This window comes from Bos mutus, chromosome 6 (genome assembly GCF_027580195.1).
Source record: "Bos mutus isolate GX-2022 chromosome 6, NWIPB_WYAK_1.1, whole genome shotgun sequence".
Lineage (NCBI taxonomy): Eukaryota > Metazoa > Chordata > Mammalia > Artiodactyla > Bovidae > Bos > Bos mutus.
The window spans coordinates 44,564,415-44,590,354 of NC_091622.1; the positions used below are offsets into that span (position 1 = coordinate 44,564,415).

Sequence of the window (25,940 nt, forward strand, 5' to 3'; positions counted from 1 at the left end):
CATGCTTCTCTGCATTGGGTTTTTGTTGTTGTTGTTTGGGGCTTTTCTATTTGTTTTTTTACTTCCATTATTACTGGAAGAAAGCTTCTTGCAGGAATTGTTTCTTAGGGTTCTTTGGAGGGAGCAGTAAGATTAATGAAGTAGAGCTTCCACAGCCTCGTGCCAAGAACATCTATGCTGTTTTGGTAAGTCGGCCAGAACAAATACCTCGTCCCTTGGCATGGGGACTCTGTAGACTGAAGATTCCCATCCTGTCTACAGTTTTTTTTAAAAAGAAAAACTGATTGCCACTGATGGGTTTCCCACCCTCTCATCCCCACACCCCTCCTCACCACCAGTTGCTTTAGATTCTTCTTTCACCCTCTGATGTCTCATCTGGACTCAGCAAGTCCCCGCCTAACCCAGCCCCGTCCCCTCTGCTTCCCGGGATTTCCAGATTCCAGGCAATGGTTCCCAGTGTGGTGAGGGCAGGGGGCGGCCCCCAACTCCACCCTGAAAGGCAAGGCTGAGAAGGTGGTCACTGCTCTGAGGAGGCAGCAATGGAGAAGATGCCCTGTTGCTTCCTCTACCAGCCGCTGGCACCAGGAACATCACTGTGACCTGGCGCAAATGCTGGGATGGTTTAAATGCCTCCTGCACTTCTTGTCAAGTGCCTGCTTTTCTGCCAGGCTCGTCTGAGGAATTCCAGGTGCCAGAAAGCATAGGCAGTCCATCTTGACAGCTGGAGGGAAAGGCAGAGCTGTCCCACCTTCAGCCTCTGATGTGAGGATTTGGGTTTGTTGTTGTTTAGTTGCTAAGTCGTGTTTGACTCTTTGCGACCCCATGGACTGTAGCACGCCAGGCTCCCCTGTCCATGGGAATCTCCAGGCAAGAATACTGGAGTGGGTTGCCATTTGAACCCATGGAATTGAACCCATGTCTCCTGCATTGGCAGGTGGATTCTTTACCACTGAGCCACCTGGAAAGCCTGAGGATCTGGTATTTGTAGTCAATTCAAATAAACCAGGAAGGCAAAAAACATAGAAGAAAAGAATGATTTGTGCTTAAAAATGAAAACTAACCACTTTTTTCCCTGTTCACTCATGTTTAGCAGGAAAGTTTGGAGCAGCAACGCTACTGTGTGTGGGTGAGTTGGGCTGGAAGCCCTGAGCCTGCAGTCCCAGAACGTCCGCAGGAGTGCTGCCGTGACCCTGGGCATCGTTCTCTAAGTGCTATTTATGGCCTTGATCTGCATTGCTCAAAGTCTGGAAACAACAAACACATTCATATTTGTGACAAAACATCTACCTACGCATGACTTGGCAAACAATCATTAAAAAACAGCAATACAGTATAAGATGAGTGTGCTACTTTTGCAGCCAGAAGAGAACTTACTGGAGAGCCACCCCTGAAAGCTTCCACTTCCTATACTCTGAAGAGAACCCCCTAGCCAGGCAGACTATCCACCTGGAACCTCCTACAAAACCAGACCCCATGAGCTTCCCACACCGTCCAGACCAAAGAGGTCACCGTGTCCCCTGAGTGTGGATGGGGATTCATTGCGTCTGGCTCCAAACCTGGTCCCTCTGGATCAGCCAGAGACCCCCCACCCCCCAGAGCCCGGCCTGTACAGGGTGAGGTCTTGCTGGCACGTGACCCCATGTGAGGGTGTGGGTTTCTGCTGCTAGTGGGCTGGGAGGGGAAGGGGCACTGCCACCATGAATGCCGGGGTTCTGCAATCTGATGCAGCAGCACCTTCAGAAGGACTGGCTGGCGGCTGCAGTACCAGCAAGCGGACCAAGCAGGACTGGAACAGGGGCAGGGGGGCAGGCAGTATTTCAATTACGTGACATACTAAGTTGCCCGGAGGGCAAAACACGCATCCATCACAGACTCATCTCTAGGTTTCAAAGAACGTCGAGAGTTGTACAAACCCTTTTTTGACTCCACAAAATCTGACTTCAAAAACTCTACCAAATGCTCATCAGATGAAAATACCTGTTCTACTGCTCTAGGACAGAATAAAAAGCACCATTCAGTTGTTGGCCTGCCTGCAGGTTACCCACGCACTCAAAGGTTGGGTCCAGAGAAGCACATGAGTCGTGGAAAGCATTAAACGAGCATGACTGTGCTGGCCACTGCGGGGGTCAGCTTTGAAGCACGAGCAGAGGGAGAATCGCCTTCGTCTCACTTCTGGGCCCGCAGCCGTGACAGACCAGCATGCGTGTCAGCAGAATACTTTCTCTGTAGCAGAGAAAGCAATGTTAAACCTTATTTTGTTAACACACCCATGATGAAGATCCATCTATAGGAACCAATGAAATAATCAAGGCTCTGCTATTAGGGGGGATTCAGGAAACTGGAAAGGCTCAAAATAGCACTGCTGAGTTGTTATCAGATTTTAAACTGATCATCAGCAAATCTTTTCAGCTGTCTCTGACTTTAAGCATTCTTACCCAATAGACTGCTACAATGGAATGAGAAGGGCCCAAAGTGTATTTGGTCTTTTTGTTTGTTTGTTTTTATTTCATTATAAGAGCGGTCCCAACTTATCGAGTTTTCTCCTTCCTCATTAAAAAGAAAAAAAAAAGCTTATTACATCCCTAGATGGTAAGAGTTAATGCTGTACTCTGTTCTCAGTAATTACAGGCTTTAGGATGTCTTTTTAAGTGGGAGAATGGACGTGTCATGCAGTTAGCCAATAAATGCAATCCCTGATTAAAATATGAGTTCTAAAAGTTTGCAAACTTCTAACTATTTCCCTAGTGCATTTTCAGTTTCGGAGATGTGAACCTGGCTTCTTTCCCACCCCACCCCCCACCCGTCAGTTCTCTCATGTAAGAGCTAAAGCTACGTGTCTTTTAACTTCACCAATCACACCTTCACAAACTTAAGTCGACAACTATGTGTTCAAAAATCTTTGTTTTCCCTTTGAAACTGGATGCGAAAAAGAAATCTCTCCTGTCAGTGGAGACGGCTGTGAAGGAACGAGGCGCCTGCACATAAATCTCCTTAAATTTTTTGAAGAGCTGCTTCTCTTTATCCCACTGGTATATCTGGGAGAACGTGTAGTCACTCCCCAGGGCCAGGTAGTGATTCTCTTTAAAAGAAAAGGGCTGCAGGGTCATGGCCCCCCGGGACGGTAGAGCCTGGATCTCCACAAACTGCTTGCTGTTCCACCTCATGACCCTGGAGTCCCCGATGAAGCGGGTGAGGGACAGGTAGAGGGTGTTCTGCATTCGGAAGCTCTTCACAGCCAGCACGTCCTCCATGTTGGGGATGTCACTGTGGGGGACAAACTTCTTCGAGCTCTTATTCCACTGGAGGATGATGGGGACCTGGGAGCGGCTGGACAGGATCAGGTGTGATTTTCCATCTATATCCACGAACTCAGCATCCGTGTCCCTGAACCACTCGTGCAGGGACTGATACGAGTAGAATCCTTTGCTGTTCCATTTATACACAGTTGACAGACCGGCTTTGGAGCTGTCGGCGATGACGAAGAACGTCTCATCCTCGATCTGAAACAGCTCAATGTCGTTGGGCTTGGAAATGCGAGACACTTCTATGTCTTGGAATTTGACAAACTTGGTCCAGCTCTCGTCGTATCTGTAAATGTGAGAGCCGCCGAAGAGCTGGGCCACCACCACAAAGACCTGATCTTCGATGAGGATGGCCTTGCAGCCCACGATGGACTGACCTGTGCTCCAGAAGAGGAGAGAGTGGGGTTAGGACAGCCACTGTGAGAAACTCTTCTCCAGAGTCAGAGAAGGACAAATGTTATATGATGCCACTTCCACGTGAAGTCTAAAAATAATACAGGTAAACTTATTTACAAAACAGAAACAGGCTCACAAACATAGGCAGCAAACTTATGGTTACCAAAGGGGAAAGCAGGGAGGGATAAATTAGGAGTATGGGGTTATCAGGTACATACTACTGTATATAAAATAGATAAACAACAAGACCTACTGTATAGCACAAGGAACTATGGTCACTGTCTTGCAATAATCTATAATGGAGAATAATCTGAAATACATACATATGTATACAAAATGGAATCACTTTGCTGTATACCTGAAACTAACACAATATTGTAAACCAACTGTAGTTCAATTTAAAAAAAAAAAAAGAAATAACAAACAACAATGAACAGAGTAAATATTTGTTTATGTAAATCTAAACTATATAGTAGTTCAAGGGGTTGCAAAGAGCCGGACACGACTGAGCAACTTCACTTCACTTCAAACTATATAAAACAAGAATTTCTTCAGGTAAATCAACTGTATTAAATAATAACATATTAACCAGAATATTTTGAGTTTAATCAAGAGGATGAAAAGGATAAATAATTATGTAAATCTAACTCGTATTTAAAAATTGGTAACTAATAAAGTCTTTAGGTAAATTTTAAAAAGTGCTTGTCCATCGTGAAACTGGTATTCTTGTGAACATGTAGCCATTGTGGAAAAAAGTGTGGCAGTTTTCAGAAATCCTAACAAAGAATTACCATATGATCCAGGAATTCTACTTCTGGGTTTAGACCCGAAGAATTGAAAGCAGGGTCTTGAAGAACACCATGTTCACAGAAGCATCATTCACAATAGTGAAAAGGCAGAGACAATCCAAGTGTCCATTGATGGATTAATAGATAAAGTGTGGTAATACAACATCATGGAATACTGTACCACCTTAAAAAGGAAGGAAATTCTGACACATGTGATGTGATGGATGAATGTTGAAGACATTAGGCTAACTGATGTAAGCAGTCACAAAAAGGCAAATCGTGTGTGATTCCACTCATGTGAGGTCCCTAGAGGAGTCAGTAGAGAGAGAAAGCAGAAGGGTGGTACCCAGGGCCTGAGAGCAGGAGAGAAAGAGGAGTTACAGTTTAATAGGCATGGAGTTTCAGTTTTTCAAGATGAATTCTGGGGATCGATGCTTGTCTTGGACAGCACACAAACATAGTTAAGATGGTAAATTTTATAGTATGTATATTTTCCCACAATTAAAAAAATAGTTTAAATGTATCTCCAGAGAAATAGGTAAGTGTTGGTCACCTTGGCCTCTGGTGTCTTTAGAGGCAGGTACATAATTCAGGAAATTCACTAAGACACAAATTGTCTGCATGCTATTCCTAGCTCCACAGGTCAGAATGAAGCAATTAAATGGGTTTCTTCTCTTGATGGTTAAAACACTAGGAATCAGGACTTAGAGGCGACTCTTTAGCAACTGCCCAGAGCAGGTGCTGCAGGAATACCTGCTGATGAGCCACCATCTGAATGATTCAGCTGTGGCAGCACCACACCGGAACTTTGCAGGAAAAGGGGAAGCTTTTCAGTCATGACTCCTCTGTCTGGCTCAGCTCCCACCATCCTCTCCCCGTCTGCACCCAGAGTCTCCCTCAAAGTCTCCCCAGTCTTCCCATCCCAGCCAGAGAACAATAGCACCACCCACATCTCAAATAGTACTGACCCTCCATCCATTCCAGCCAGAGAACAATAGCACCATCCACATCTCAAATAGTACTGACCCTCCATGTAGGTCATTCAGTTAAAAGTTATTTCTTTCCCCTTATATCCTAGGCAATTTGGACCAAAGCGAATTTGGTCTGTAAATTACAAGGATAATTACCCAATTTCTATTCTTAGTATTAACTTTGGGGGAACATGGTGACTGGTTTATAGGGTGGTATTTACTTTTCTCTTCCATTGCTTTGGCTTCCCAGCAAGAACCTGGTCCCTTTCCTTTGTTGAAAACTAATTTTTTAATGTTCATCAAAGCAAATTTTGAAAATAGTAATAGATAACACTTATAAAGGCACTATTCTAAGTCCTTTACATGCTTATTATATACTTAGTATATACCCACGGAATACTTACAACAGTCTTATGAGGCTGGTATTCTTATTACCATCACCATGATCCTCATTCTATAAAGGCATAGAAAAGTTCAGTAACTTATATAAGGTCACACAGCTATTATACCATGTGGTAGAGTCTGAGACTCAAATCCAGGGAGTCTCATTCCAGCCCACACTCCACTACCAATGTACCAAAAAGCACAAAGAAGGAAATTTAAAAAATCACTTGAACTGAAAATGCTGAAATAACACTTAATATCTTGATATAGTTCTTCAATTGCCAATCTCTGCACATACTCAAAGGTGCTTTTTAAAAACAGACTTGGGCAAGAGTAACATGAAAACTTACATTACCATATGTAAAATAGATAGCCAATGGGAATTTGCTGTGTGGCTCAGGAAACTCAAACAGGGGCTCTGTATCAATCTAGAAGGGTGGGATGGGGAGGGAGATGGAAGGGAGGTTCAAAAGGGAGGGGATATATGTACACCTATGGCTGATTCATGTTGAGGTTTGACAGAAAACAATAAAATTCTGTAAATCAATTATCCTTCAATAAAAAAATAAATTAAAAAAGAAAAGAAATGAGGAAAAAATAGATATGCACTTACAGTATACACGGACTTTTTATAGGCTACTTTTTCCCCTTGACCATTATGTTGTGAACATCTTCCCATGTTACTGCATCTTCTACAACTTGGATTTTAACACTACATAATATTCCATTGCATGAAGACACCATATCTTACTTAACTAATCCCCTACTGCTGGACACTGCAGTTATTTTCAGTTTTTCATTATTGTAGATAGTATGTTTCCCTGCAGGGAAATCTGTTTTTGAAAACCATCTGGCAGTGGAGAGATTGCAGGGCAGATGTTGTGCACATTTTTAAGACTTCTGAGTTTAAGCTATTAAACCGCTTCTCAGAAACTTCTGACTCCCACCTGCCAACGCTAATTGAGGTGCATGCTCCTTGTTCCCCTGAGGCCTTAGCTATGGAGGTCCCTGCTCTGGGGTCTCAGCAGAGGGGCCATGTGAGACAGAAAGAATTCCTTTCTTGGAGATGCTCCATAACACCTCTGTCCAGGGGTAGCTTAGGAAGTTGTAGTTAATGGAGTTGCAACAGCATAAGAAATCTTGTGTGTGTGTGTGTGTGTGTGTGTGTTTTAATCTAGGAGGAGAGATGCTGCAACATATTTAGTGGACAGAAATCAAAAAGCAAATGAAATTAACCCAAAATAGGAGAGTTAAGATACGTAGAAAGAAGATGTAAGGAGCAAAGCTGGGGATGGGAGTCATGACCCTGGGTCTCCCTCTCCTACTAGAAGACAGATGTCCCTTTTGCATGATGCCCAGTAGGGCCACAGAAGAGGAAGCATGTGTCCCTACCATTCCTTGGAGCCCCAGACTTGCCAGGCGTGAATGGAGAAAAGCCTGCCCAGCCCTTGCTGACTCTGGGATCACCCTGTGATCAAACATGATAAATGAGGCATGCACAGCCCTGAGAGGGAAGAACGGCCCACATTTGCCTTGGTCTGGTTTAAGGCAAGTGGTTCAGGGCTGTGCCCTGGCTCATCCACTTGTCGTATGCACAGCTTGTGTGAGCTACAGAGCTTTTCTTCATACCAGGCTGAATTCTAGCGAGTCACACTCCTTCCTCCAAAGAACGACTGATCTCCTTGCTTCTGTAACCATCCTTCTCCCCTGCCTCCCTCAGGCCATTCTCTGCTGGTCCTGCCATTCCTACACTTGGAAAGTTGTAGAGACATTTTTACTGAAGTCAAAGAGTTAGGGTCAATGGGGGAAGGAGAGCTGCTTCTGGTTGTTGATTTTTTCACTATAAAATACAGACAATAGTACACACTATGAGGCTGTGTGATTGAGGGAAGAAACGACTTATGAATCACTGAGCACATAAATATGAGCTGCCTTCCTCTAAGTGAAAAATTATGTGACAGTGAATGTCATTTGTGTTTAATGGAAATTCATGTATTATGAGAGCAGAGAGAACAGGTAAATCATTCTAATAAGGTAATCAAAGAATGCTCCCTGTAGGAGGCCGCATTTGAGCCTGGAAATCCAGGTAAAGGGAGAAACAAAAGAAAGTGAAGTGGCTGAATTGTAAGATGTGATCAGAAAGCATTGACAGAAAATTGGCAATATGTGTTTGGAAAGGTGTGTTGGGACGCTGATGCATGAATTCTGTGTGCTTTCGTAAATTAAGAAAAGTAAAATATCCGAAGCTCGTGGATCTCCCTAGTGGTGGCAGCAAGGAAGGAGAATCACGTGTTTATTTTTTATCTTCAACTGATATCCCAATTGTTAAGAATTTACTATATGCCAGGCCCCATGCTAAGTGTTATATAAGCTACCCAGTTAAATTCCCGTGGGCCCAACACTATGATCCCATTTTACAGATGAAATGGGAATTCATGAAATTACCATTTTACAGATGAAAGAGGCTCATGGATTTTAAAACTCAGCCAAAGTCATCAGTTAGAAAGATCCAGAGCCAAATTTATGAAAAAACAGTGTCATGTTGGTGTTCCTAAGCTTAACAAACACAAAGCTTAATGAGCTGTTGTAGCTCATTTCTTGGGCTTGCTGTAAGGCAGATCGCCGTGGGCTTTGTGTCCATCTGCCACCTCTCGGAAGATTCAGACTTCGACCCTGAGAGGCCAAGGAGTCCCTGGAAACCAGCAAGCTCCAGTCCTGGCTCTAGCCTCACCCACTCTGCCCTCACCACTTCCTACCCACCAGTTCTGTGGCCTCTGCCAGGTCACTTGCCTGAACCCTTGCAACAGCCCTTCAACTACTTTCTCTGATTCCACTTTTGTCCCCTCCCCACACATAGACTACTCTCCACTCAGCAGCTGCACACAACCTAGCACTCTGTAGCAGGCACCCAAATCTTCCGTGTAGACTGGCTGATGCCTGCACAAAGTCCTCCATGACTCAGGTAAAAACCCAAGTCCTTGGCAGGACCTGCAAAGCCCTCAGGAGCAGCTCTTTAGCCTCTCTGACTTTGTCTCCTGCAACGGCCCCTGGACCACTCTGTCCAAGCCAAACTAGCCACCTGCATGTTCATCAAACAGGAAAAATACCCTCCTGCCTCTGGACATTTGTACTTGCTCTTCGGAATGTTCTCCACCTCCTCCAACCCCTGCTGTCCATGTGCATCAAGCCCTCATGTCCCACAGGTTTTATTCAGATGCCTCCTTAATGAAGCCTCTACCAGACACTCTATGTAACATTTCAATCCTTCCACGCCTAGCACTTCAAATCTTTCCTCCCTGCAGCCTTTTCCCCTCTTAGCATGCTGCCATCTAATGCTTTGTATGTATGACAATTATTTGCCTTGTTTTGCCTCTTTTTCTCTCCACCATTATAATACAAACTCCTTGAGGGTGGAGGTTTTCCTGTGGCTTGTTCACTGCTATGGCCCCCGCACCTAGACTGGGCTTGGCTCAGAGTAAGTGCTTAAGAAATCTTTGAGTGAACAAATGAATGAACGAATGGCTTGAAGAACCTGGTGCTGTGACCTAAGCAGTGTGTAGGAAGGGCAGATGCAGGGCAGTGCTGTTGCTTTCGACCAAGGTCAAACAGGAGAGGGAAAGGGAGGGATGAGCAGTGACGAACCCTGGGCTCTGCCTTGGAAGTGACAGCAGAGTGGCTCAACATACCCGAGCCTCCATCTCTTCATTCATAAAGGTGAGAAGGAAGTCGGCATTAGGAACTGCCTGCGCTGTGCCTGCACTTATCCAGTCCTCACACCCAAGTGAGGCAAGTCTCCTGCCTATTTCACAGATGAGAAAGCTGAGGGTCAGAGGCCACAGCTACTTCCTAGCCCATAGCGGAGTCAGGAGTAGAACCCACATTCATAGATTTTCAAACCCTGAGCTCTTTATACTTTATACACCTCCTCTCTTTTGAACGAATGGTGCTTGTCCTCTACCTATGGGCAGGGGACCTGCAGTAACGCCTCAAATAGCTATTGTGAGTTCCGATGAGACTAACCAGTGCCTGGATCCCGGTAAGCTCACAGCCAGGGCCAGCATGAAGCACTGGCATCAGAACTCCTTGCTTTAAGGCACAACTTCACTCTGCTCCTACTTCCTCAAGTGGGAGGCAGGAGAGAAGGCAGAGGGGCTGGTTCACTTAGCCCTTGCCGATCTTCCAGGTCAGAGAAAAGGCACAAGCAAAAAACCTTGCAGGTAACAAAGCGAGTCCCTCTCTCATCCTCCTTTTTCTTCTAACATGGACTGGCTCTTGGGTCTTGAGGCCTGGGCTTCCCTCCATCGTGCACTGCACTGTGAACCGCAGCACTCACCTGTGCTGAGTCTGCACTTGGAGTGAGTAAGGCTGCTCCCCAGGAATGTGGGCTCAGCACTGGGAGGCCAGATGGCATCTTGGAGCATCGAGATGTACGTCTCACAGACCTCTCGCCAGATCAGGCTCATTAGCAGCTCTGCCTCCAATGGTGAGCGTCTCTCTCCCTGCATCCCTGCACCTGTGGCAAGGCCACCTTGGGCTTGAGAGGTTCCTAGGAGCCTCTGGACCCTGAAATGCTACCTGGACGTGCCCCCTCTGCAGCAGCAAGATGCTGCTGCAATCAGACCAGGAATCACAGAAGGAAACCCGCACATGGGGCCACAGTTAACGGTGCTGTTTGTAAAGTCAGGATTATGATTAGATTGCATTTCAATACAGAAGTCTTTGAAAGATTATTTTGACTTTATCCACTTATTTAAAAAGCAAGTAGATGGTCTATTTTTAGTAGCTCTAAGACACTGGGATTCAGTGACAGCACTGAATGAACCACCAAGTCTTATCCCAAAGGTTTGAATTTAGGAAGCCATTTATGCTTATCTTGTATGTATTTACTAAAAGGAAGGGCTTCCCAGGTGGAACTCGCCTGCTAAAGCGGGAGGCATAAAAGATCTCTGGGTTTGATCTCTGGGTTGGGAAGATCCCCTGGAGGAGGGTATGGCAACCCACTCCAGTATTCTTGCCTGGAGAATCCCATGGACTGTGGAGCCTGGAATGCCATATTCCATAGGGTAACAAAGAGTTGGATACAACTGAAGCAACTTTGCATGCACACGCTAAAACAAAGCAGTGATCACCAGGGCCTGGCCAGGGGGCAGTAGAAACAGCTACAGAGTGTGTGTCTGTGTGTTGTGTGTGTGTCCACACTTGTGTGCATGAGACTGTGTGTGTGCGTGTGTGTATGTATTAACATTCTAGTTACCAGCATCACAAAAGTCAAAGGATGCATATAGCTGCTAGAAAGCTCGTGCAGTCTTAGGCTGTCATGACTGTTCAAAATCAAGGGATTCTAGAAGTGACTTCTCCCCATTTCAGGAAAGTGCTTCCCACCACAGGCCCCCCATCACCCTCTCCCTTTACAAAAGGATCACCAACAGTAAGTAGAATCACCACCTGAGCTTTCTGTTTGCACCATAACTCACCACATCCAGAAAAAGTTGGAGAGAAGTGGGTAGGCTGGAAAGTGTTCCCAAATCAAATCAAGCGGGAGAGCCAAGCTCCCTCTCAGGATGACAAAGAACATTTCTTCTCTCCCGGGTTTTAGACTACTCTGAAATGAGGTCAGTACATCCAGTCAAAGCCACAACACACCTGTAATGTTGTCATAGCTCCGGAAATTCATTTCGATGTGGTCCCATTCCAGCACCATGCAGTTCTCCATGCTGGGCTGAGCGATGGCCACGTACACGTCATTCTTGGAGTTGAACGTATCCACTGAAACTGACTGGTAGGGCAGAGTCTGATGAACAACAAAATCTGGGAATGTGTGTTTAAAAAAAAAGTCCCCATGAGATCTCCTGTGAGAATTACAGACCGCTACCCTCACCCCTTCTATCTTTTCTCTCATTGATTCCAAAGAAGACTGGGGAGAAGGGAGGGTGGGAGAGAACACCACACATCCCAGCATGTTTCAGTCTGAGAGATTCCAGAGGGTTCTGGCTTGCATGGGGTTAGCAGATTGAACGCACAGCTTCTTACACAGCTTCCCTGAGATAAATAGCTCACGAGCTTGGCTAGAGTATCTCAAAGTTTTAAACAAATTTGGTGAGACCTGGCTTTCAAAAAGACAGGACAGCAAGGATGCTGCAGAGTAACATTCCTGAAATTACCATGAAATTTACTCTGTGAAGACGGGATGCTGTGGTTAAATTCCTTTTCGAGATGCTGTATTTTTAGCTCACTCAGAATAGTCCCAGTAGTAAAGAAAAGTGAAAGTTAACTCCCAAAAAGGCACTTTTGGAAACCAAACTGAACTCTCTGACTAGGTCTCGGAGGTTTATAAAGCCCACAGTTTGGGGAAGTTAACCTAAGTGTGTTTACTGATTACTAGCCTCGTACAGTGCTAAGTATGGCAGTACCTGGGATCTGGGCAACACTCTGCAGCTCAGAGGGCAGTTGCAGGAGATCTTAAATTTTCCAGCAGCATAGAAGTCATCCTATTTGAGCACACGCTCTGCTCCTCCATTTAGTGGTAAGTCAATACCCGTCATCTGTATCACTCCCCTGAGCTACAATGACTCACTGTCTGAAATCTTGGTAGGAATGTACAGTTTCACCAAGAAACAGGGTTAACATGCCACTGGATGCAAGACTATTTAGTGTGTGGGGTAGCCAGAGAACTAGTGAAGAAAAAAAAAAAAAAACCCAAAACATTCATAAGAGTTTATTTCTCTGGCCAGAAATATTTTAGGGTTCGCTGCTTCTTGGCAGGCTAAAAGCACCCAGAATAAAATGAGGGTGGATGTCTGGTTTAGGAAAGTCATTCCTATGAGAAAAGCCTGGCTTTGCCCACTTCTTCCCCTCTCAATCCTTCTCCATGCCTGCTGAAGTCCCATCTCCTCTGCAAACCTGTTCTGATGGGTACAATCCACAGGACCAGTCCTAACTCACTGGACTCAGAATCAGGCACTATTGTTCACACGTGATTATTCACAGTGATTGAATCTCCAATTTTGTGGCATCCTGGTAGCTCAGTCAGTAAAGAGTCTGCCGCAAGGGGAGACCTGAGTTCAATTCCTGGGTCAGAAAGATCCCGTGGAAAAGGAAATGGCAACCCACTCCAGTATTCTTGCTTGGGAAATCCAACGGACAGAGAAGCCTGGTGGGCTACAATCCATGGGGTTGTAAGAGTCAGACACAACTTAGCAACTAAACCTACCTACCTATAGTGATATCAGGGTCACATTTGGAAAAATTCAAGGAATCTTAGCTCCAGAAGCTGAAGCTCAGAGAGGGTGTGCTCTTGGCCACTGACACACAACCAGCATGATGTGTCTCTGGAAAGGCTTCCTAAGGAAGGGCCTTGGTCTCCATGACACAAGCTCACAGCCGCCATTCAAGAAATAACTGACTCAGAAGCCTCACAAAGATGCCAAATGAGAAAGGCATTCACAGGCCAGACACCAGGTAATAACTAAGGAAGGCCAGTGCAGAAGGACCAGAGGCAGGTCAGTGGCAGAGCAGCTGAGCCAGTGCTGAGGTGGGAAGCATGGACAGGGGTGGGATGAGCAATGCCAGTCAGGGGCAGGAGAAAGTAGGGCTGAGGAGTAAGGGCAGAGTGAGGCACCGGAAAGAGCACTGTGCCTGCAGTCAAACCACCTGAAACCACCTTCTGCCTTTGAATTCCCAGGCTGTGCAAGTCCCTTTACAAGGCCTCAGTTTACTTATCTGCAGTATGGGGACAATGATACCTGCCTCTCAAGCACAGTGTCAGGGACAGATTAGGCAATGCGGTGGACATGCTGACCTCAGACTCAGCACACACGAGGCAGTCCCCTCCACTGTTCTGGACACTGCTGGGCTATCCCTCGGGGTAAGTGTCCATCGTAACGGCATCTAAGATAAAATGCCTGAGTTATGACTGTTTTTTTGCTGAGTGAACTCAGGGAAGTTGCCCAACCTTGCCCGGCCTCAGTTTCCTCCTCATTTATTATGATTCATACTCATGTAGAACAGTCCTTTACATGCGGTGTGTGTTCATACGTGTCACCTCTTTGGAGGGGCCCATTTCATTGCAAGTGGACAGGAGCTATTGACTTGGCGAATGTGGGAGGGCTGACCTCACCCTGGCCTACTCTGAAGATGTTGGGGGAGAGGATGAGCCTGAATGAAGGACACTTGCAGGTATAGAGAGAAGGGGGAGAAGCAGAAAGAAGCCTGCCTCTGCCTCTGACAGCAAAAGGTGACCAAGGATCTGTGGGGACAGGCAGCAGGAATGGAGGAGGTAACTCCCTTCTGAAACATTCAGAAGCACCAAGGCAGGTGGAACAGATGGCTCCTAACCCACCTGCACCTACTGCTCCAGGAACTCAGGAAAGAGCTTCAGATTCCCCAGGAATAAAGTGAGAGCCACTTCTATCTCACAAGGGTGCTGCAGAGACCCAACAGGAGAGAGCTGGTAAGTGTGAGTGCCCAGCCGTGGCTGCACTCAGGAGTTTTATACATGTCACAACGACAGTGAGAAGCTGCCTGTGTGAAGACTTAGGGCTCCAGCATGGCTCCAGGCTCCCTCTCCTCTCTTAAGACCCACCAAATACCAGCGTTGCTTGGTCAAAGACTAAAAATTGGAAAACTTGCCTGATTCATTCCAGTGGGCCCTGGCGGTCCCAGTGTAAAAGTCAGAAAGTGCTCTGGGGGCTGCAAGAGGTTTCCATGTTCACAGGCTGGTCAATGGGAAAGGGAACAGGAGCAGCCATGGTCTGTTCCCTTTCTTGGAGGTAGAAGAATACTCAGCAAGTACAGCCGTGTTCTTTGAATTACAGCCAAGAGGGCTATCACCTCCTCCAGCGTCTCCGCTTGTCTTTTCTCATCCAAGTGTGCCCAAGGTTACAAACACTCCCGATGACTATAACCCCAACTCCTTGTATGCACAGACTTCTGCCTACACTGAATCCCCAGCAACATGAGCACTCGTGAGCTTAAAAATGCAGGCTGTTCAAAGCACAGACCCAAAAGCTTACATTTTTTTTATTTTAAAAAGTTCCAGAAAGAGAGCTGCCAAAAATAGAGAGCATTTTACAAATCTAGCCTCTAATGGCCCTATTTCCATTGATTTCCCCAAAAACGTTGGTTTCATAATATTTTCTATATCCTAGCTGACAAAGCAGACTCCTAAATCATTTGAATTATAAATAGAATTCTTTTTTTTTAATTTTTTTTAATGTGGACCATTTTTTAAATCTTTATTAAATTTGTTACAATACTGCTTTTGTTTTACATCTTTTGGCCTCAAGGTGTGTGGTATTTTAACCTCCTACCAGGGATCGAACCCGCACCCCTTGCACTGGAAGGCAAAATCTTAACCACTGGACCGCCAAGGAAGTCTCATAGATCTAGTTCTTAATAGGAGACTCCTTCTCCCTCTTTGATGCTGCTGACCGAAAAGGGGAGGAGGAACAGGAGGAAGAAAGAAGAGAAGAAAAAGGGGAAGAAACGGGGGAAACAATATGATTGATGAATGTGTTCTTGTGTGAATGGGGGAGGGGACCTGGAGAATTTAAACATCTTCCCTCATCCCCCTCTTACATTACTTGTCAGAGACAGCAAAAGCACATTCATTGTGGAAAGATCTCAAACAATCCACATATTGATATGACATCAATTTACTAGTGTTAAAGTATTAATGGCCTTCTCTGCAAGAAGCCCTGCCACTTCCATTCACATCGGATTAAGTTCATGATGTCAGTAGGACTCTTACAATTTAGGCCTTGCTCCCACTGGAATCAACAGATTTTTACATAGCTATTTATAGCACTTGCAGGAAATAAATTATACATGATGCTGATCCTATGGGGAGAGAAACTGCACATTAATGCATTATTTCTCTTTGCATTTTCATCAGCCCTGAAATAGGGAAGCTAACGGGACAATTAGGATGCAAAATTCACTCCCTCTAAGGAATTTAGTGAATTATCCACCTAACATGGGGAATCATGAGCAGGTAACAGGGATTTTGGAGGTGGTTAAAAATAGACTTGAAGCAGAGTGTTATGGAGGGACTGTGATTAATCTGGAGAGCTGAAACCAGCCAGGGGTGGCTTTGTGGTGTTAATTACACCCCTGCGCTAGGAACAGGATGGTAATCATACGTTCCTCTCCCTGGGAAGAACAAGGTGAGACATCTACCTAAAGAATTTACTCCTTCCTAAAACCCTGAGCTAAGAGGAAAACAAGGCACTGAGAAAATATGCTTCTTCCCCAATCTCGTGTAAGGATGCAATACCGGTACCATGAATCTCAGACTTGACTTTCCAACTTCCATCCCTCTTCACCTATTTCCTCCCTAGTCCTAAATAAAGCAGCAGAGGATGAGGCTTGATCTGAGCCAGAAGATAGGAAGGGACTATATTTGGGGGTGGGTCACAGCTTGCTGGCACCATTTTTTCATGATGGAAGATGCTGTGAGCCAGAGTTTATTTGTTCATGAGCCTTAAGGGGATAAAACAAGTACAAAGGCAGAATCATCATTTCCTTGCTTCTAGGGTGGGGTGCTAACTTTCTAAATTTTAGCAAAAAGCTTGTTAGGGAAGAGAAATATATATAAGAGAATGCCCAAAATATGTTAAGGACTTCATGCTACCCCAGAGATGCCAGGTCTGGAACAGATGCCTGAGTTCCAAGGCTCTCTACAGCCCAAGCTATTTCTCTCTGAGACTGGCAGTTTTCACACACTAGGGCCAGGTGTGAAGAGAACAACGGAAAAGCTGCTCACTTCAGTGTAGGGTTTAAAAAACTTTCCAGAAAAATGAGAAGAGGCACAAAGGAGCCCCAGTGAGCTGTGGTTTCACATTTCGTATGGCATGGCCTTGAATGCAACCTTTTGGTGCAAACGTCATTGACCGTGACCTCTGATTTATTGCGCTGCTCTACAATACAATAAATAAACCCCCAGTGGCCTCAGCTGGCTAAAGGGCACCTGCCAATTACACAGCTGAATAAGTCCCTGTTCAGTGATGAAAGACAAGGGCATTTCCATAAGACTTCAAGTTTCCTCTCAGAAAAGGACAGAACTTGTTGGCGTCCCTTATTGACAAAGATATCTGGAAATAATTTTTACTTCTGAGTTTTTGTTTGTTTATTTGATCGGGGGATAGCAGTAGAGTTTAAATGTGGTATTTTGTTCTTGGAGTTTTTGTCTTTTGAGTTTCTGTAACTATTTTCTGAGTTTTCAATCCTGCTGCTCCTACTGACATGCCTTGAGGCTTTGTAGATATCAACTCTCAGCCTGAATGTTTATTTTTATAAGTCTGGTAAGCAGGTTGCATACTGTGGCTTGATCCGCTCTCCTTTAAAATGTGGCTTTAAAAGCTGTAGAAACTCCATCTAAGCTTTCATATGGAACTACTCTCCTGTTTTCTACAAGATATGACAGTTGAGACAGTATTTTAATTTTATCTTTTAACCTAAAAATGTATAAACTGCAACCTTGAGGCAGGCCATAGAAAAAATAATCAAGCTTTCTTTACATTTTGTTTCCTCAGTGTGAATTTTTCCCTTTGATAGCTCGTTGTTAACTTGTGTTTCTACTCTGCCATGGTTATGTATGACTTACCTAGTTATCTCATTTTACATGGAACTACGAGAGTAATTCTGGTATTTATTAGTTAAGTGTCCAATAAATTTCATATTATTCAATCAAGAGAACAGTAATTTAGGCATCTCTGCACTGCCTTTCCATGAAGCTTAGCCTGATTTCAAAATGTTCTCATGCCAAACTCACCAGTTCCTGCCTTAAAAGCTTTAGAGAAATTTGAAGTTGTAAAGAATCAAAATTAAAGTCAGTGCAGTTAATAAAAATCCTTCCAGACTGCTGAGATATTTTCCCTGCCACATCAATTCATTTCTTTTTTAACGCTTAAATTTCCCCTAAAATAATTTTGATAGAAAACTTTTATCCCTACATTTTCCAAACTCCCTATTGATAGTATTTTTAAAGAAAGGATTATTCTAAATAACAGACTTTGATGATAAAGGTTCTGAATACCTGTAGTTGTGCATTCATAGTCAAAGCTGGTCACGTCATTCAGCTTCTTTTCCTGATATTCTGGCGGACCGATACACAGGACATCAGAAACAGTGGAATTCGTCATCTTCAACCACAGATACAACCACTTGGCTTTACAGTCACATTCAAACTTATTGCCCCTCAAATCTCTAACAAAACAAAACAAAACAAACACAGACGCAGAGAAATAGACATGTCAGAAATGTTTTGGCAGTAATATGAAACTCCAGAATTCTTAATATCCTGACATATTTAACAAATCCCAAAAAATGGAATTAAAAAAAATTTTCTATTTAATGCATCCAATGTCCTTTACTTCTCATTGACTTCATTGAACACTCTTTAGTGTCCTTGATTTTAACCATATAGCACACAGAGAGTTCTCAGAGTTGACACACCACTATTTCTGCAAATCCTCTTGAAAATGTCACCACACCATGCTGGAAATGGGGGAGGGGTGAAAGAAGAACACCACCCAGCATAGGTCCTTACACGCAAACAAGACACTACAGGAAGATAGCTCTGACAAATGCAATTGATACTTTGCTGCTGCTACTGCTGCTAAGTCGCTTCAGTCATATCCGACTCTGTGTGACCCCATAGACGGCAGCCCACCAGGCTCTCCGTCCCTGGGATTCTCCAGGCAAGAACACTGGAGTGGGTTGCCATTTCCTTCTCCAATGCGTGAAAGTGAAAAGTGAAAGTGAAGTCGCTCAGTCATGTTCCAACTCTTAGCAACCCCACGGACTGTGGCCTACCAGGCTCCTCTGTCCATGGGATTTTCTAGGCAAGAGTACTGGAGTGGGTTGCCATTGCCTTCTCCGATTGATACTTTAAGATCTCGTTAAACTTTGTCCAATAAGGGATGACAAAACACAAGAAAATAAAGCAGATGGGGAAAAAGGGGGACCATTGCTCATGGGAAAAAAGGGGGACCCTATCACCCAGCATACCAAATTACCACTGGCCTAATGCTACTAAGCACAGTTAACATGGCAAAATTAAACACAGTACAATCTATATGCTGTTTCCCAGTGTTTGCTGCTTTGTCATGGGTTTTTAGCTATTACAACAAAATGCAATAAAAGTCAAGGGGAAGACTGGATTTCAAGACAAGCACACATAAACTTAATTTTCATTACTTACAGTTCAATCAAAGAGTCTAAATCACTGAAGACATCCCTTGGGAGTGCTTTTATGTGGTTGTTGGCCAAAGAACTAGAACAAGAAAGTCACGATTTAATGTGTATATTATCTTTATGCCCAGTCACTCTGAAGTCCCTTAAATAATGCAAGTGATTTAAAACAGAGCTCAGTGTAGTTCAATGTCTGACTTTGGTCACTGATACTGAGATAAAGAATTTTAGTTTAGTTATACAAAGAAAACATTAGAGATGCTGAACTACACAATATAAGTTTTTTTGTTTTTAAAACAATCATTTATTAAGCTCTTGATACATATGTTAAACCTCATGTTTTATGATATATATGATATACATGTTGGCATCTCACGTTTCTCAGAATAAAAGCCAAAGTCCTTTAGATGGCACCCAAGGCCCTCCATTGTCTAGTTACCTCCATTCCCACCTACCCGTGGGACTGAATCTCTACTGACTCAGATCACCCACACTGGTTCCTTTGCTATTCCTCACACAGGCTAGGCATGCTCCCAGCTCAAGTTCTCTGAACCTGGTGTTCATCTGCCTCAGGCTGTTCCTCTAGTTATTCACATGGTTCAGCCAGCACCCTCTCCAGGTCCACCCTCCACTTTCACCACCTTCCCTGATCTCTACACAAGTCCCTTCCATGCTCTGTGGATCTTCATTGCACAACTATCACTTAGCAAACACTATATATTATCTATTTGTTTATGGACTGTGTATTCTCCCTAAACATAAGATCAGAGGTTTTTGTCTGTCCACATCTGTACCCCTTGCATCTAGCACAGTGGCACACAGTGGGTACTCAGTAATTCTCTCTCGAGGAATAGTTTAAACACCAAATGGGAATGATCAAAAAAAAAAAACAAAAACCAGATGTTCAGTCTTATCCCAAGAAGTTCCCTAGTAGGGCATCCAAGTGAATTTTATTACTTGTGACTTAAAAAAAAAAGGACTCAGTAAATACTCTTTTACATAAAGAATCTCAGCACTAACCCTAATGATGATACAAAATCTCAGTGAACCACAGTTTAGGGAATGACTGAGATCAATCTCATTTTCTCCTTAATGAAGGTTGACTAGAAACCATTCTGCATTTTTGTTCTTCGAGTTGAAGAGCTTTCTATAATGTCTCTCTATAATATAGTCCCCATCTTCAGGAAGTAGACTTGAACGAATATTATCAACGCTTTCTCTGATGACTTAGGATTATGCAGTGCCCTGTCATCATCCTGCTGAAGATGAATGTCCACGGTGCTGGGCTGCTGACGGAGAAAGATGCTAGGCATTGAAACGATGTACATCAAGTCTGATTTCCCCCAGGCCTCGTGCCCTGAGTGAGTCAGCCAAAATACTCATGCTTACTTTTGTTTTCTTCTACACACTTGAGTACAAACAGAAAACATATAAATGATAATCAACACGTAGGGAATTGAGCACCACCCTCTTTAAAAACATATATGAAACCAGTCTTTTATAGCATCCTAATGACCCATCCAAGAAGTAGGAATGAAAGAGTGTTCTTCCTTAGAGTCAGCTAGGATAGAAAGCTTTGTGCCCATTTTTAATCCAAACATTCTTACTGTGTGATACCAACAGAATACAGGGAGACCTATAGTTTCTGAATTATGTCCTTTCTCATCCAGGTAACCACAAATGGATTAAAATACAATTTCATGTATTATTTTACATTTCTTTCCTAAATGATTTATTTGTATATTTTTTAAGATGTTGGAAATAGGTTGAACAGATGATAAATTAGAATTGTAACTACAGACTGTAGATTATAGACTTCGGACTGTAATCAGACTGAATGTTCTCTAGAAGCAGCTTTTTGAAATTTAAAAAGGAGAGAGTTGCTTTTATTTTTTTCTGGTTGCTAGTCACTTTTTTTTTAAGTAAAGCACAATTTTTTAGCTAATTAAAGATTACTAGTTTAGCTAAATATTTTTAGTGAATTGAAATGCACTGGATTGAAGTGATAAGCATATATAGAGTCATCAAGGCCAAAATAAAAGCAACTGTTCTAAATGTTCAATTTGGATTTCAGAAAGCTGAATTATTTAGATGGACTATCCACCACCACCTCCCCACACCCCCAGACGCAGTGCATAACATCTCACTTTCCACTTCATTTTGTCTACAAATTCATGGCACATACTTCATTTCTAAAACTACTTAACTGGTCCCTTGGGCTTTGTGGGACCGCTGGAAAAACAAATGTCCCAGATTTTAGTTACAGATTGGCACTGTTCCTTCAATGCTTTGAAACCTGATCTGTGTTTCTTTGTGTATGAATGTGAGTCTGCAGGTGTTAGAAAAGTTCATAAAAGATAAAAAGCAGGTATTTAAACAAGCAAATTTCAGACAGTCACTTCCTTAAGCACAGGAGTGAAGTTGAATGAGCTTACCAGTTCACACAGAAAAAAAGAGGATGGGTGATCAGCTCATTCTTTACACAGTGTTTTGCTGCTTTGTGCTCACGCTGCATGCATGCTCAGTCATGCCTGACTCTTTGTAACCCCATGGATGGTAGCCCACCAGGCTCCTCTGTCCATGGAGTTTTCCAGGCAAGAGTACTGGAGTGGGTGGCCAATTCCTACTCCAGGGAATCTTCCCAACCCAGGGATCTAACTCACATCTCCTGCATTGGCAGGTAGATTCTTTACCACTACACCACCTGGGAAACCCTGAACAGCATAGTAAATGTTTTTTATTACTACATATATCTCCAGCCTTAGAGGAGTCAACTTTAAAAGTCATAAGACTCGCACTGCAGTAGAGCATGTAAGGAAAACTCAGCTTGGTAACTCATTGGTCTGCCAGTGAGTCAGAAAGAACATCCTGCTGGTTTAGCCCCATGTGAGATGCTGGCGAGGAGTAGAGCTAATGGGAGAGCTGTAGGAACCCTGCCCTCAGGGAGCTCTCAACACAGCTCAGAGACGAAACTACCGTCCGTGAGATGGCATCAACCAATATGGCCAGTGTCTACAGCCAAGACCTGGTTGTGTGGAGTCAGCGGGGCAGGCTACAACAAGGGAGGAGGGGGGATCAGGACTGGCTCCAAGGAACAGAGAGAACTTAATCTGGACTGTGGAGGAAAAGGTAGATTCCAGATGACTGTGGGCAGAAGAAACCATCTCCTGGGCAAGGGAAATGATGTAAGGGAAAGGTTGGTTATGGGGGTGAATTGGGTGTGCTCAGGAGAGCCCAGTATTGTGGGCATATTCAGGGAAATAGGGCTGGAGAGCTGGGGAGGGGGGTGCTCTGTAGGCTTGACTGGAGGATGGTAACACATGCCAGATGGTAATGCATCTCCTCTAACACATCAGATGCACTCTGGACCCAAACAAAAGACCCCTTTGTTTCCTCTGTGTGTGCCCCTGCGTGTCACACAGACAAAGAGGTGCCTCTTGCACAAATATGGGTAACATAGCATATGGCTGTATGTGCAAATGCACAAGCACACACACAGTTATGTGCACCCACGAATAGAAGTGCATGGACCCACTTACACAAAAATATGCAAATATATATGCACAGTACCTGCATATTCACACCTGTTTTCAGATCAGGGACTTACAGCCAATTGGTTCAATGAAAGTTGACATCTGGGCAAAGTCAACCAGTCATACTGGCTTTGCTTTAGATGCAGAATCTGCCCAGAGCCTTTGGTCAGAAACAAAGCCCCTCATTCCTGACTTTCGGGAAGTGGATTTGTCTGGCCACAGCTGTTCCTCTCCAGACATCCACAGCTGTCTTACCAAAGACCCTGTCTAGCCACCCAAACTGCCAAGGCTACTCAGCAGCCATTGGAGAAAACTGAGACTTCTTCCTGAGTGGATGGAGGGAATGATGATGCTCTGCTGTGGAGGAGGAAGATGATAATAATGCCAACCAGATCTTGGGCATTTACCACGGATAATGGGCCGGATGCTCTGCAAATAAGCATTAACCCACTATGTGCAGCTATTTTATGAGTTCAGTATAATCATCCCTATTTTCACGGATGAGGAAAGTGAGGCTCAAAAAAGGTTAAATAATCTTAACAAATGGCAGCCTTGAGATTTGCACCTAAGTCTATGTAACTCGAAGCCCACTGTCTTGGCCTCTGCAAGAATGTGGGGATTGGGCATCTAGGCTGAATCTGAAAAAACAATCAAGACTTTTATAGGAAAGAAAGAAATCACAGAGAAATAACTTCAACAAGAGTTTGATGCTGTCCAGGATTGGCTGTGCTGTTTGGACCTCCCATTCCCGCTCCCTCATCTTCTTCCTCTACAAACTATGACTCAGGCAAGACTTTTGATTGGTAGGACTCCAGAATCAAGTGCTCGCTGAGCCTAATGACAGATACCTTTGCCTCTATCAGGGTCTGATGTAAAAGATCATCTCTCTAGATGCTTTATCAGTTAGAGTTCACATACGGGAGGTACTGCCACCCTTGCCTAATACTCCTGCTCAAAGCCCTTCAATTTCCCCAGTTTGTTTTTTTGACCATAGGCAAGCTCACTATGGAAATGGGGTATGTTATCCTACTCAAACACAAAGTTTCTAGTATGCAAATGTGACTGGTTCCTGGCTGTTAAATTGCTCCTACCAAGACAAAGACGATGTTCACATTTTCATAAGCTCAGCCACTATTTCTCCAGTTTTCTAAATTTGCTAAGTGTGTGTGCTTGTTTCATTTGATACGCCAATTCAAATCAATTTGTTTAATTTTTTTCTCCAGAAAGCTATTAAAGAACCCAGAGAGCTTAGCTTAAGCAACAGATAAATCCAACATAAAAGAAAAAGCTATTTGCATTCAAATTAAAGGAACCACAAAAATGTCTCTATTCTGCTTCAACAAATGTTGTTCCTCCATTCAGCATTCTTCAATGAGTTAGGTAAGCCTCAGTTCCCAAATCTGTACAATGGGGACTCCCAGATTAAGGAGAAAGATAAAGAAAAGCTTACTAAGCACAGAGTAGGTATACAATACATGTTTCTTTCCTTTCCACCTCCTCCATCACTCCCATCACTCCCCGATTTCACAGGCAGTCATGTGAACCATAATGGTGGTTCAGGAGGATGGAGAAGATAAGAAAGCCAAGTGTGTGAGTGCTTATGATGGGATGGTGCCCGATTGACAATATAGAAACCTCTCGGGCAACCTAGAAATGAATTCCTTCAGTGGATATTATAATATGGACAAAACAGCCAAGAAAGAGAGGCACTGGGAACTCTACTCAGTACTCTATAATAACCTACATGGGGAAAGAATTTGAAAAAGAACGGATATACGTATATGTATAACTGAATCATTTTGCTGTACACCTGAAACTAATACAACATTGTAAATCAACTATACCCCAATATAAAGTAAAAATTTTTTAAAAGGAGAGAAGCACCAGGAAGTGACCCTCACTCTACACATTAAAGAAGTTACAACACTTTTCACAGGACTTACAGGTGAGTCAGGTCACGGAGGCCACGGAAGGCGTTTCTTGAAATTGTTTCTATTTTGTTCCCTTCAATGAACCTAAGAAGAAAATCCGTATAATTAAACTGAATTTTCTGTGCTTAATACCTCAAAAAAGATACTGGGATGCTTTCAGAATGGAATCTGAATGCACTTATGAGTTTCAGAAATTCATGCCCAAGGGCTCGGCCAGCGACACCAGATTCCAAGTGGAAACCGGGTGTGTGTGCAAGAGTGCATGCACACAGATATGCTTTTTGCATTCCTTCCAGAAGCAGCGTGGAAGTCTTCAAAGTCAGAGTCGGCAGCAAGGGTAGAAACACTTTGGGGGAGAAAGAAGAAAGCCCTAGACAAAGGCAAAGGAAAGGAAAGGAAAGTGATGTCACTCAGTCGTGTCCGACTCTGCGACCCCATGCACTATATATAGCCTACCAGGATCCTCTGTCCATGGGATTTTCCAGGCAAGAGTACTGGGGTGGATTGCCATTTCCTTCTCCAAGACAAAGGCAAGATATTCTCAAATTCCACAAGACTGGAACACTTCCAGATCTCTTTCCCCCTCCAACCTTACATTTCACAGCACCTGGCTATTAATATTTTTCTTTATATCATTGTCCCTTGAACACAGCCGTCTGTTTTACACCTCCATATTGAAGCCTTTGGGCTTCACAGGTGGCTGAATGGGTAAAGAAGCTGACTGCCAATGGCAGGAGACACAGGAGACATGGGTTCAATCCCTGGGTTGGGAGGATCCCCTGGAGGAGGGCATGGCAACCCAGTCTAGTATTCTCACCTGGAGAATCTCATGGACAGAGGAGCCTGGTGGCTACAGTCCATATGGTTGCATAGAGTCAGACACAACTGAGTGACTGAGTGCTTATGCACACATTGAAGTCTTTGCCCAGGGAGAATTCAATTAAACTTGGCTTCCAACAAGCTTGGGCTTCCCTTGTGGCTCAGCTGGTAAAGAATCTGCCTGCAATGTAAGAGACCTGGGTTCGATCCCTGATTTGGGAAGATCCCCTGGAGAAGGGAAAGGCTACCCACTCCAGTATTCTGGCCTGGAGAATTCCAAGGACTGTATAGTCCATGGGGTTGCAAAGAGTCGGACATGACAGAGATTTTCACTCCCTTACTCCAACAAGCTTGAGTTCATCATGTCCTGCACAGTGTCACCTCTGAACACATGGGCGACAAGACAGAGATACTCTCTGATCTCCAGGTCACTGGAAATGGAAAGTATAAGGAAGTTGAACACAGACCAAACTCAGTGCTTAAATGTCTTAGGGCTTGCACATAGGATCTCAAAATAAAAACTCCAGCCGTGCTTTAAAGTCTTTGTGGGAAATACATGAAGTGAATGCACTGGGACTATTCCCTAGGGCCACAGAGAACGAAATTTCAGCTTACGGCCTCACAT

At 44.0% G+C, this 25,940-nt stretch overlaps 1 protein-coding gene across 1 annotated transcript in view; it reads right to left on the bottom strand.

Moving 5' to 3' along the window:
* Nucleotides 1-2,262: 2,262 nt before the first annotated feature.
* Nucleotides 2,263-25,940, bottom strand: part of LGI2 (leucine rich repeat LGI family member 2) — a 28,833-nt gene continuing 5,155 nt past the window's right edge. The window contains exons 4-8 of the mRNA XM_005897082.3: nucleotides 24,509-24,580; nucleotides 19,043-19,114; nucleotides 17,876-18,045; nucleotides 11,485-11,649; nucleotides 2,263-3,679 (exon numbers count right to left, since the gene is read on the bottom strand). Coding sequence (XP_005897144.2) covers nucleotides 2,862-3,679; nucleotides 11,485-11,649; nucleotides 17,876-18,045; nucleotides 19,043-19,114; nucleotides 24,509-24,580 — 1,297 coding nt within the window. The 3' untranslated portion in view covers nucleotides 2,263-2,861. The remainder of the gene's footprint in view (nucleotides 3,680-11,484; nucleotides 11,650-17,875; nucleotides 18,046-19,042; nucleotides 19,115-24,508; nucleotides 24,581-25,940) is intronic.